Source organism: Patella vulgata, chromosome 2 (assembly GCF_932274485.2).
Source record: "Patella vulgata chromosome 2, xgPatVulg1.2, whole genome shotgun sequence".
Classification (NCBI taxonomy): domain Eukaryota; kingdom Metazoa; phylum Mollusca; class Gastropoda; family Patellidae; genus Patella; species Patella vulgata.
Window position 1 is genome coordinate 18,272,207 of NC_065880.2, and position 12,922 is coordinate 18,285,128.

Genomic DNA, 12,922 nt, shown 5'->3' on the forward strand with positions numbered 1-12,922 from the left:
TGATGTAAATTCTGTGTTCAATTTATGTCACTTGTAGTATACGTCTACAAATACATCAATCCCAGTTGATGAGAATACTTGTTATACTAATACTAAACAGCAAAATAAACGTCAGTACGATTTCAAAATCAGAGAGGCACTTTAATCAAATCATTCTAGAAAACGACTTACTAAATGGATCAAAGCAATTTTATGTGAACAGTATATTGACACATTAGTGATCAATTCATCACAATTCCAAGATATTACGAGAAGGTTTAGATTCTGTACACAGTCTATACATCGGTATCTTGGTGTCCACCGCGAGTGTCAATAACAGCAGCGAAGCGTCTGTGCATGGAGTGGAGTAGGAAAGCCTGGCGCAATCCATCGGCTGTGTTTGGTCTCGGTAAGACGTTAATAAGTCTCCTCTGAATTTCACCCCAAAGATGTTGCAATCGGGTTTAAGTCCGGACTAAGGGATGGCCAGTGCATAACGTTGACACCGTTCTGCTGTAGAAAGTCCCGGGTAACTCTGGCGGTGTGGAAACGGGCGGTAAGTCATGCTGGAAAACCTTGTTTCGATGACGTACGAAATGTGGTATGACGTGGGGTCTGAGAGCTTGATCGATGTAGCGCACTGCTGTGATGCCGCCTCCCTTCCATGAACCGAGATTTTGGAACACCCCAGGACCATCTCTCTGGTTCAGGCCGATTCAACCCATTATACTTGGACCTCCTCGTGAGTCTTGTTCCATGACATATTGGCAGAATAACGCTGGCCATGACGACTCCATATTTTGGTCCTGCCATCTGCAGTTGATACGCAATACCGACTCACATCTGTGAACACAACAGTTCTCCATTGTCTGTGTCGCCAGTTCTGGTGTTGGTGGGCAAACTGTAGATGTTCACGTCGATGGTGAGGGGTGAGGATCGGTCCACGGTAAGGTCTACGGCAATGGATGTTCTCTCTGGTGAGACGTTGGCGCACTGTATCGGTACTGATAGGTCTTCCGTGTGTTCCCACTGTCTGACGTGCTGTCTCAGATGCCTGTGTGAAGGGATTCTGCACGTGCTGTCGCACAATATGACGGCCTTGTTGCCTTGTGGTAACCCTTGGACTACCAGTTTGGGGGCGATCGTCCGTAGTGTTGGTGGCCCGGAAGCGTTGCTGAAGCCTGTAGATGGTCCGAACATTGACCTGGAAGTGATTGGCAACGACTTGGGCAGTGTGGCCAGCGTCGAGTCTTCCAAGCGCCTGGTTCCTCTGAGCTGTCGTGAGTCGTGGCATGCTGCTGACGTTGTAGTGTGAATGATTCAACCAGGTATGGGGGTGCATTTTTATAGGGTTGGTCCCGGTGAAAAGCACGTGCAGCATGAGTTCCATGAATATCATGGAGAACACATTACCATCTCAGAAGTCAGGTTGCGTTTTTGAGAACATTTCCTAGGTTCAATTCTGTGTTTGGGAAGGAGCCCTATTGCTCAGGTAAAGTTGGAGATGTGGACACAAATATACAATAAAATATTTGGCAAGTTTTATGCAATGCGTCTATTCAGAGTAACATACCAACCTGACGTTTCTTTTGCTGCTTAGTATATTAATTTGGTGGGGTTACTTGTCATAGACATAACAGAGGGAGAAACAGTCAGATCTTCGGTTTAACGTCCTACTTTTCTGCACCAACTGGGATATAAGACAGGCATACGCCATATGTACAGTGTACTAAGAGGGATATTTTACCCCGGACAACGGCGAAATGTGTACACGAGACCTAGGTTTTTAAGGGCTAATCCCGATAATTTTTGGAGAATAAAACTGCTTAATTTTGTGTTAAAGTCCCTTAAAATCCTCTAGCTAAGGGCCGAGCAACAACTCAATATTTGTGATACGTTTTCAAACGACTTAAACCGGTCAGTCTTCATCTGGAAATGGACACCGGTGTCCCAAGCTATACTATGCGCTCTCTGGATAAAACTAGACATTTTTTTTATAAAAATAATGTGTAGGTGAAATTTACTTTTCGTTATCAAGTACAGCATGTTGGTCATTCACTGTATAGACCGGAATCGATTATCAGGTCAACCAACGAAAAAATTGACCAGAAATCTTAAAAGGGTTACGTGTCCAGATAAACAGTTATGACGTTCACGTCCAAACGACTCAGTATTTTGAGCTGGAATTTTGAGGCAAGGTAAATACACCATTCCTCTATATTTTGGCGCTTAAATTTCATACGTACTCGGACTTTTATTTTTGAGACTGTTCAAATCGGGATAGTCCCTTTAAGTCCCATCTGAACGACTAGATAGCTGTCCTTGCCAGCTTTCCTGCCTCACTGACAAGGGGGGGGGGGGGGGCACGAAGGAAAATCTGGATAAATTTTCTTGGCGAATGCAGGGATCGAACACCCGACCTCCAGACTAGCGAGCCAGCGTCTTACCCACTTAGCCACAATGACCCCCCCCCCCCCCCACGGCACCACGAACTCCTCTTATACCAAAGTCTTCACGGGACCTCAGTTTTTCATCCCATCCGAACAACTAGACGCTGTTCGTGACAGACTCCACATTCTCCGCCACTGGCAAATGGAAACCACGCTTGAAAATCCCGGGGAACATTCTCATAACAAAATCACAACATAATTTAGACGATGTCTAACCTGCCCGAACAATCATAATCCATATAGGCTTACGGTGTGTTTTCATTATCTTTCAATGTCCAGCTATTTCGTTCATATGGCTTCCTTGTAGTCAAATTTAGCTCTTTAATAATGTATCTTTAATATCTCGAAATAAATTATACTATTAGGTCTACTGTGTACTACTGTACTTTATATAAGGTAGGTCTATCAGTTTACTTTTTAAACTGATGAAGATTAAATACCAATCGAGCCAAACTGTGTACTATACCAAGTCGTTGTGACGTATATTTATATTAGTAATGTTGTCAGACATATCCGGTCGAAACAGGTACATGGATCCAAAACATTTTTAATTTTTCCGGGTTCAGTAAAGTAGGTAGTTTATATAACACAAAATGACGCATCATCTATTGCTATGAAATTGATTTATATTCAATTATTTTTTAAAATATTGTAATTTCTAATCAATTTATTCGGTTAAACATACATTATGCAAGAGCTAAATCTGCCTATTGCAGGTCTTTCTTTATGCCTAAAATGTTATATTAACTATTAAATAGACATTTATTAACAAGAGAGAGAGAGAGAGAAAACAGACCTATGGTGACAGTCTGATATTAAGAGGAGTGTAGGGAGAAATTAAAACGAAACGATAGAGGAAAGAGTGTGAACAGTCTTTCTGTAATATTATAAAATTAAGGTATATCCCAACTCTAATACATATCTGAACGATTATTTGTTTCATGCAGGATTATTAAATTTGCATTCACCCGTCCTTTATCGGTTATGAGGGGGGTTGGATGGCCGAATGGTTAGCATGCGCGCGCTCTATCATAAGGCCTGTCATTGAGTCAACTAGCGTCGTTTCGAATCCCCGGTTGTAGGTCCAAGGAGTAGGGTCGCCTGTCCAACCTCGTGGGTTTTCTCGGGGTCCTCCGGTTTCCTCCCACTGATAAAGACCCCTACGCGCAAGCGAAACAATGAAATAAAATTAAACCATATGTTAGTTCCGAAATGACCTAGTTTGTGTCGAGTTGGCGTTAAACTCTCTCTATCTCTCTCTCTCTCTCAATCCTCTTTGTTGTTTTCCAAATAAAGCCAAACACATTGAAAGTGTTGGTAATAAATATCATTACAGTGTACTTTAAAAAAGACGAATGCAGCGTTAATCTCCATCCGACGTGATGGTAAGGGTATAAGTCTAGATTTTTACCTCGACTATAACAATATGTTTGTTTATTATTTACAAAAGTTGAAGTTTGAACTTAGATTCGAAAAACAAGAGTAGACCGCCTTGTCAAACAGCACATATTGGTCAAAAATATATTAAAATCTATCGTAATTTATGACCATGTATTGTCCACTGACGTTGCTACAGCGTCCAACACCCATAATTTCGCTCAGAATATAGTGTTTTGAATGAAATTTTCAACATAGTCATTTTTAATTATCTATTTTGGAACTATGGTGGCAAGAACGACCAGCTCTTAGTCTAAATCTTACATAATGCATCTTAAAGAAAACCCTTTCTGTTTTTATTTTTTGAAATTTAAATACGGAAAATGACCGGTAGCTAAATCTCTATTCTTTGGAACCTAAAATGGTCGAAAATAGCCAAAAAAAACACATATTAATGTAATATGAGGGCATATTATTTACATCCACTTTTAAAAAAAATTATTGTAATTTCTAACAGTTTTGTTCGTCGAAATAAGCGAACAGTCCATATGGAATGGCAGTCAGTCGCGCCTGATAGTCCAGTCTACGATTTGACATTTCACTTACTTACAGACGTTTAGCAAGAGCATAGAGTACACGTCGGCGTGTACTGGTTTTGGCATTTGATATCAAGATCTCATTTGTTTACGGCAAGATAACACCATCACTTTTGATTGGAATGGATCAATAATCTGGGTTTGTAATGTTGAAGACTCAGGATAATATTGAGTTAAAGCTATGCCCTTTAATATATGTACACGCTCTGTGAGAAGAGTCAAGATCACAAAGAATCTCCGAATTGCAGGTTCATTTCCTCAGACAAACTACCTATGGTATAGAAGAAAACTAAAGAGAATGCTCCTAGCAGCATCATGATCACCAGTGCCAAGTTGTACCTGCAGCTAGCGCCCTCAAATATGGACCTTTCGCAAAGTGTCTCTGAAGGCAACGAATTGCGTGCCAGAAATTCATCTGTAATAAAGCAGGACATTAAATCTCATTTCATTCGTTCATTCATTCATCTGTAACACATGTAACTAATATAGAAAAACATACCGATAAAAGTTTGTTTAGATTGTTGATGTCCCCACACTGACGTTAAGACAACAGAGCGTATCTATAATATTACCCAAAAATTTTGTACCGTGCAAGAATTGTATCCTGTATTTCAGTTTAGATAAGGAGATATTAATTTGTATAGCTTTTTATTTTATCACCGATGATCAAATATATACGGTGGCTGATAAGGGACATGAAAAATAATATAATTTTATTTTTTTTAATATTCACCCAAGTCAATTTTAATATAATTTGTTTTTTATAATTTCCCCCCAAGTCAATTTTAATTTGCACCAAAGTCAATTTTAATATAATTTGTTTTTTATAATTTTCACCCAAGTCAATTTTAATATAACTTGTTTTTTTATAATTTTCACCCAAGTCAATTTTGATATAATTTGTTTTTTAGAATTTTCACCCAAGTCAATTTTAATTTCCACCCAAGTCATTTGTAATTTAATTTGTTTTTTATAATTTTAATTTCCACCCAAGTCATTTGTAATTTAATTTGTTTTTTATAATTTTAATTTCCACCCAAGTCAATTTTAATTTTCACCCAAGTCAATTTTAATTTTCACCCAAGTCATTTGTAATATAATTTCAATTCTGTTGAATTTCCACCCATTGCGTGATGTCATCTCAATTAGCCTCGTTTCCAAAACACTAATTTTCGCCCGCCATTGGGAAAATAAACGTGCAGGGCTCGACACAATCTTAGTCGGGATCTGAAAGTGAAACGTATTGAAATAAAATGAAATGGGGGTTTAACGTCCTACTGAATGCAGTATGCCAGAAGGGAAATTTTCCTCTGTCAGCGGCACGACATGAAAATTCAACTGTCAAGAGTTATTTTACATGCTCGCCAATGTACTAGGGGCCTGGGCCCTTATTCACGAAAACTTAAACTAAGATACAATCGAAATTTTAAGAAATACTGCAATTCGATTGGCTGACCAATATGCAAATTGGATATATGCAAATTGATTTTACTGGTCAGCCAATCGAATTGCAGTATTTCTTAAAATTTCGATTGTATCTTAGTTTAAGTTTTTGTGAATAAGGGCCCCGGGTATTGATATAAGCATGCACCCATCATAGACAACGCTATCGAACATCCAGACATAGAATTCAGCGCAGTTTGTTAGAAAGAAATAACAAAAAACAACTTGGCCTATGTGCACTAATGAATGATGGGTCACACGCATGGTTCTTGACCTTACTACTGGAAACAAACACAGATAGCTTTGCCATGAAGTCAAAGGGCCTCTTTTCTTACAGGACACAGAGGGTCTCTTTTCTTGGACTTGGGGCACTTCAACTGGATTTGGTGCTTCCTTTCAGTTTAATTTTTGGATATTTTCAAAAAAAGGTTTATTACACTTTCCAATATAGGCCTATTTATATAGCAAATCTCCCCAGGGCGGTTCTCGCAAGATACTTGAATCTATATTTTGGTGGGTAACATTCACTCGACACAAATTAGGTCATTTCAGGACTATAATACGACTCTTTCATTTCAATAGTCAGTTTGTGCGTAGTGGTCTTTAATAATGGAAGGAAACTAGAGTACTGGACGAACAACCCTACTCCTTGCCACATACGAGCCGGAAATCGAAACCACGCCACTTGAATTATGATGCAATGCACACACGTTAACTATTTGCCCCTCCCCCCTTTTTCAATTCTGAAAATTTAAGGAAAGTCAAGATTTCTTCCCTTTGATTTAGAGATCTTGTGATAATTTCAGTCCATAAAGTATAAATCAAATGTAATAACAGGCCTCATTTCTGGCTCTGATACGTTGACAGGCCTGCTTGGGTTCACATCAAATATCTATTTGATATAAGGTAAAACATAATCTATTACAATCTGATACATGTAATTACAGAATGAGAAAAATATCTCTTTAATATAAGGTAAAACATAATACATTGCAATCTGCTAATTACAGTATGAGAACCAGCGGTTGCCAGGCAAGATACGCCCATATTTTCAAGAAATGGATTGAGAACAAGCAAAAAAAAAGCTATTTTTCATACAATCAGGGGCCATAATCCAGGAAGTTATGGTCTGAAATGCGCGAAAATCGACATGGACTGAGATATTTTCATCAAAGTTTGCGTCCAACCTCGTGGGTTTTCTCCGGGTCTTCCGGTTTCCTCCCACTGCTAAAGACCCCTAGGCGCAAGCGAATTATTGAAATAAAATTAAATCATATGTTAGTCCCGAAATGACCTAGTTTGTGTCGAGTGGACGTTCAACCCATCTCTCTCTCTCTCTCTCTCTCTCTCTCTCTCTCTCAAACTTTGCGTACGAGCGGCGGCCATTTTGTCCGGCAGTTTCGATCCAATTTTCAGAAAATTCGAACTCAATCATCATTAGGGCGTAACGCTGATATATTCAAACGTTTTTTTTAAATCGGATAAAAATTGTGACCTCTAGAGGGACTACAAGCTAAAAACGAGATTTTTCATACAATCAAGGCCATAATTCAGAAAGTTAAGATCCGATAAGCGCGAATATCGAAAGGAACCAAGCTCTTTGAGCTATAAACATGCATTTCAAATTTCATCAAATGATAATTGTGACCTCTTGAGTGTCCACACGCTAAAAAAAGGTGACTTTTCGTACAATCAGGGGCCAAAATCCATGAAGTTTCAATCCGATACATGCCAATATAGAAAGGAACTTAGATCTTTTGGGGATAAACCTATATTTCAAGTCTCGTCAAAATTGGATAAGAATTGTGACCTGCAAATTGTTGATGGACGTTCGGACGGACAGTGGTGACGACAATATACGTCCACATGAAAATGTGGGCGTATAAAAATATCTATTTGATATAAGGTAAAACATAATCTATTATTATCTGATACATGTAATTACAGAATGAGAACAATATCTCTTTAATATAAGGTAAAACATAATACATTGCAATCTGCTAATTAAGATAAAACATAATACATTAGATTGGAAACGAGGCTAATTGAGATGATGACATCGCGCGCTGGGTGGAAATTCAACAAAGTTGAAATTATATTACAAATGACTTGGGTGAAAATTAAAATTGACTTGGTTGAAAATTCTAAAAAAACCCAAATTATATTAAAATTGACTTGGGTGAAAATTATAAAAAACAAATTATATTAAAATTGACTTGGTTGAAAATTATAAAAAACAAATTATATTAAAATTGACTTGGGTGGAAATTAAAATTGACTTGGGTGAAAATTATATAAAACAAATTATATTAAAATTGACTTGGGTGAAAATCATAAAAAATAAATTATATTAAAATTGACTTGGGTGAAAATTATATATAAAAAAAAACCCAAATTATATTAAAATTGACTTGGGTGAAAATTAAAATTGACTTGGGTGAAAATTATAAAAAACAAATTATATTATTTTTCATGTCCCTTATCAGCCGCCGTAAATATGGGGTGTTCCCACTTAGCCGGCAGGCTTTGATGTCGAATTTTGCCTCTAATCCAGAGTTAATCTTAGAACAATGGTGTTATAAACTATAGTCCATATCTAAAACTGTATTGATTTTAACAAATTTAACTTTTATTAAATAACATTAAATAGCTTACACATATAAAAATATATTGATTTTAACAAATTTAATATTTATTAAATAACATTAAATGATTTACACATATAAAAATGCATTACAATTTACACATTTAACTTTTATTAAATAGCATTATATAATTTATATTGTGTATTAAATATCGGCCACCTCGATTATTGGAGATAAAGCGACTATTAACCTGAACGTTTGCCATTTTAAAATAAATATAATTTCGACACAGGTCGACCATCTATTTATATTAATATAGTGAATTGAATTCATGTTTGAAATCATAACGCCGGCATGAACTGTGTTCAAAATGTCATTAATTAGTTGGTTAATAAATTTTATTAAGAGGGATTAAGAGAGCTCATTAACGCTGAACACTAGTGAACAGTTCTTGAGTGACTACTTTTAAACAGACTATAGTTTTAAGATCAATCAAAGGATTAACAGTCTGCCGGCTAAGTGGGAACACACCGTAAAAATATCATTATACAAATAGTTTAAATATTCAACGATATTTCATAATTTATGCAGTTATAAAATGGATTATATTACTTCTAGTGCACTATAAAAGTTAAAATATTTCCTTTATGGGGGTGGCGAGGGTGTGAATAATAAAGATATAGTTTGTCCTTGTAGTCATTCTTGAAAATGCGGAAATAATTTCAGAAAATTTAAATAAGTAAGACAAAAAAGAAACAAAAGTCCTGTAAATATCAGTTCTATTTGTTATTAAGCGTTCGTGCTATTTTTTCAAGACTTTTCCATTACATCGGACTACTTAAATTTGTTATGCATGTGTTTCGTTACGAAATTCTCTCACTTCAAAGTAGTTGAGGGAGCTTTTATGGAATATAATATAATATAACGGACAAAAAACAATACCGTGACCTGAGTTAGGAAGCTGTAAAGACATCTAACAAACCCGGAAAAACTAAAGCAATACATGATGAATTTCTCTCACAACCGTTCGTTGATTTAAACAGTTCGATTTGTTTATCTGTAAGGAATGACTCCATTAAGGAAATTCTGCTACATTTCGTCGTTTTAAGTATGTTTTTGACATCCTTTGATATTTTTAACATATGGCATTGATTATATAGCAAAATTGCCGCAGCAGACTGATCATCATGACCCACACGACCTATTTCCTATATAAGATCCACAATATCTCTTGGCAAACCAAACAGCAAAACACCGTGACAGTTTACCACATTAATGCCCATTCCTAAAGCACTTGTAGCAATTATAATTCTTAATTTGCTTTGTTCCATCTTTTAAACTTTGAAGAATTGTATTTTTTTGTTCATCTGGGGTTTCAGAGTGATACATATCAAATAAATCATGTAAAACTGGCAATTCTGTCACAAGTAAGTAAAAATATAACAAGTAAATCATGTAAAACTGGCAATTCTGTCACAAGTAAGTAAAAATATAACAAGTGTCTTTAATTGATGTACAATATATAATTGTTCTTGGGAATTTGTCTTTAAATTCATTTAGTCCGTCTACTAAAAAGCACAGAGCTATTTCCATTTCTTTGTGGACTTGTTAGGCGAGAGCACCACCTCTGTATAATCCCCCTTCATATTCAACACTTTGACAACCCTCTTTCTTATTTTCTTAATGCAAGTTACACTTAGGGCTAATACTAAAGCCTGTGGGAACGAAGCTCACCTATGTAAGAAAACCATTTTCTAAAGGCAGCTTTTTGATTATCTTCATCTTCACCCCTGTAATATAATAAAAACATTAATAGTATAGTTGGTCATACCATTAATTTGTACTGTACATATTTAAATCAATTTGGGGGATCACGTGGCTAAGTGGGTAAGACGCTGGCTCGCTAGCCTGGAGGTCGGGTGTTCGATACCTGCATTGGCCGAGAAAGTTCATCCAGATTTTCCGGCGTGGTTTCCACTTGACAGTGATGCAGGATGGAGGGCCTGACAAGGACAGCTGTCTAGTCGTTCGGATGGGACGGAAAACCGAGGTCCCGTGTACATATTGGCGTATGGAATTCGATATAAGAGTAGGCCGTAGCGCTTGTTGCCCGGGCAAAATTTCCCTCATAGCACACAGTATGGCGTATGCCCGTCTTCATTAGCCCAGGTTAGGAGCAGAACAGTAAGACGTTAAACCCCATTTCATTTAAATCATATTGTTTTTAAAGATTATGTGTTCATTGTGTGGAAGTTGAATTTTGCCTGGAATTTGTCATTATGTAGGTACTTATGACCTCGGTATTTTACACCAAGATACATGCATGTTTGACCAGTCCTAAATGCACATGTAAAAATATTTTAAACATACATGTATTCTACTTACCAGGTTGCAATAGTATGGAATTCATCGATAACAATCACTTTAACATTAAGTCTGCGTAGGGGTGATCTCCATATTGGATCACCAACTAAGGTTTTTGGCGAAGCATAAATGAAATCAATTTCGCCATCTTCTATCATTTTATCTGTTTCTGTGTTATCACCTGTAGAAATAGTAAGAATTAACATTGACAGTTTTAGGCTATAGATTATCACTATCGAGAATATAGTCTAGCTTGGTGGAACACGGTGCCACAATCTGATTAAAGATAGGTTGCCAGGCAACAAAACACAGCAGCTAAATCGTCCGAGGAGTCGACAAGAGTTAGTGAAGGGTAAGTATTCTTAGTGAAGGCTGACTTGATCTCGTGGCCGCTTCAACATTGATAAATAAAGTCGACAACCCACCATCACGACACCACGACAACCCGACATCACGACTTTTTTACGCGACATTACGACATTCTTAATGTCGTGCTGTCGGGTGAAAATGTCGTAGTGTCGGGTTAAAAATGGGTTGTCATGGTGTCGGGTTATAATGTCCTGATGTCGGGTTGTCGCCTTATGAAGGGCGACACCACGAAATCACGACATCATACCAATCAGCCACCATATATAATAAACAGGTGCATAATTAAACATGTGCTTCACTACATATACAATAACAAATTACTTTCTCTAATAGTCCTAATAAAACGTTCATCGACATAATATTTCCCCACAAATGTTTTTTAACATTGGCCTATAATGATTAATACACATATACGAAAACAGTCAATTATTTAAGAAAACTTTGATATCAACTATTCCAGTTCATTATATTAAGGATGCATTATGAAATATTTAGATAAAGGGCTTACCACTCACGCTACATGGATAATGCCGAATGTTAACATTTAAACTTTCATTCAAATTACTTTATACTGAGCGAAGATGTGGCATTGATTATTATCGTAGCAACGGTATCTATTATTCGAGACTAAACCTCGATTCACCAGTTTTGAATTAAATTATTATTGTGTTTCAACCGGTTTTAAATATCCGCCATATTATAGACTTGTCATGTGAATAAATGTATACATAATAGTTTGTAACAATAAAAACCTGCAATTGGCAGATTTAGATCTTACATAACGCATCTTTAAATGTGAATTAATGCTTCAGTGGCGAGATATTTGAATATTTGAAATTGTAATCGTACCACTCTAATTTATCTTTTCATTTTATTTAGTCTGGGGCTCGGTGCGGAGGGGTGTCCATCAAATGGGCACAAAACCAGGCCCAGCTTTGATTACTTTCGATCATTTTCAGCATGTTTTCATGATACAAGAATGGCTGCGCATTCATTTTCAGTGCAAATGACCTCGTTTGACCTGTGGCCTGGCATTGTGCCCATTTGATGGACACGCCCACGCACTGAGCCTCCGGTCTATTTTGATAAGTGATAATGTCGAGATATGCGTTTTTCTCTCACCCATTTCTTATAATCTACGAGGAACTTAATGATGTTGATCTATTGAAATACATATTGACTGAAATGTCGATTAAGAAGAGCTATACCTTTATCCACAACGACGACCTCGTCGGCTGGGAAAACCAGAGATAAAAAGATCTTTGATCAAAAATGCTCTGGAACCTAGTTTCGAATCCAATGCCTTGGAAGATATACTCGAATGGTATAGAAATTCGTTGTGATTGATATAAACAATAAATGTGACCAATTGTTGTTGTTGACAACTAGAAGAATGAATTACTTTTTAACTCCCGCCTTCATCGTATACTCGTAACGTTAATACAATACTTTCCCTCTATACTTCGAAACGAGGGAAATTTTAATTACACTGATTTTAAAAGTTTTAAATTTTTATCCATTAGTTAATTTAAACAAATTTCGATTCCCGAACATTTTATGAAACAAACAAACATCGATGTCGCATAATGCAGAGTGGCTCCAGAAAAGAGTCATGGAATTTAGGGCATTTTATTTTGCCGACTAGAAATATTTTCCCCGGGAATATTATATTGATTATTTGTTCTTTTTTTCCCTTTAACCTTCTGTCCAAAAAGTCCATGGATAAGTTCTCTCCGTAGAAAATGCCTCAATAACAAAC

General features: G+C 36.7%; 1 protein-coding gene across 1 annotated transcript; it reads right to left on the reverse strand.

The window, feature by feature from the left end:
* Positions 1 to 9,383: 9,383 nt before the first annotated feature.
* LOC126809679 (ATP-dependent DNA helicase RecQ-like) lies at positions 9,384 to 12,289 on the reverse strand. Its single transcript, XM_056098965.1, is given in 6 exon segments — positions 9,384 to 9,740; positions 9,742 to 10,031; positions 10,034 to 10,153; positions 10,156 to 10,220; positions 10,816 to 10,975; positions 12,286 to 12,289. Coding segments are annotated over 6 exon segments (996 nt in total).
* Positions 12,290 to 12,922: the final 633 nt, after the last annotated feature.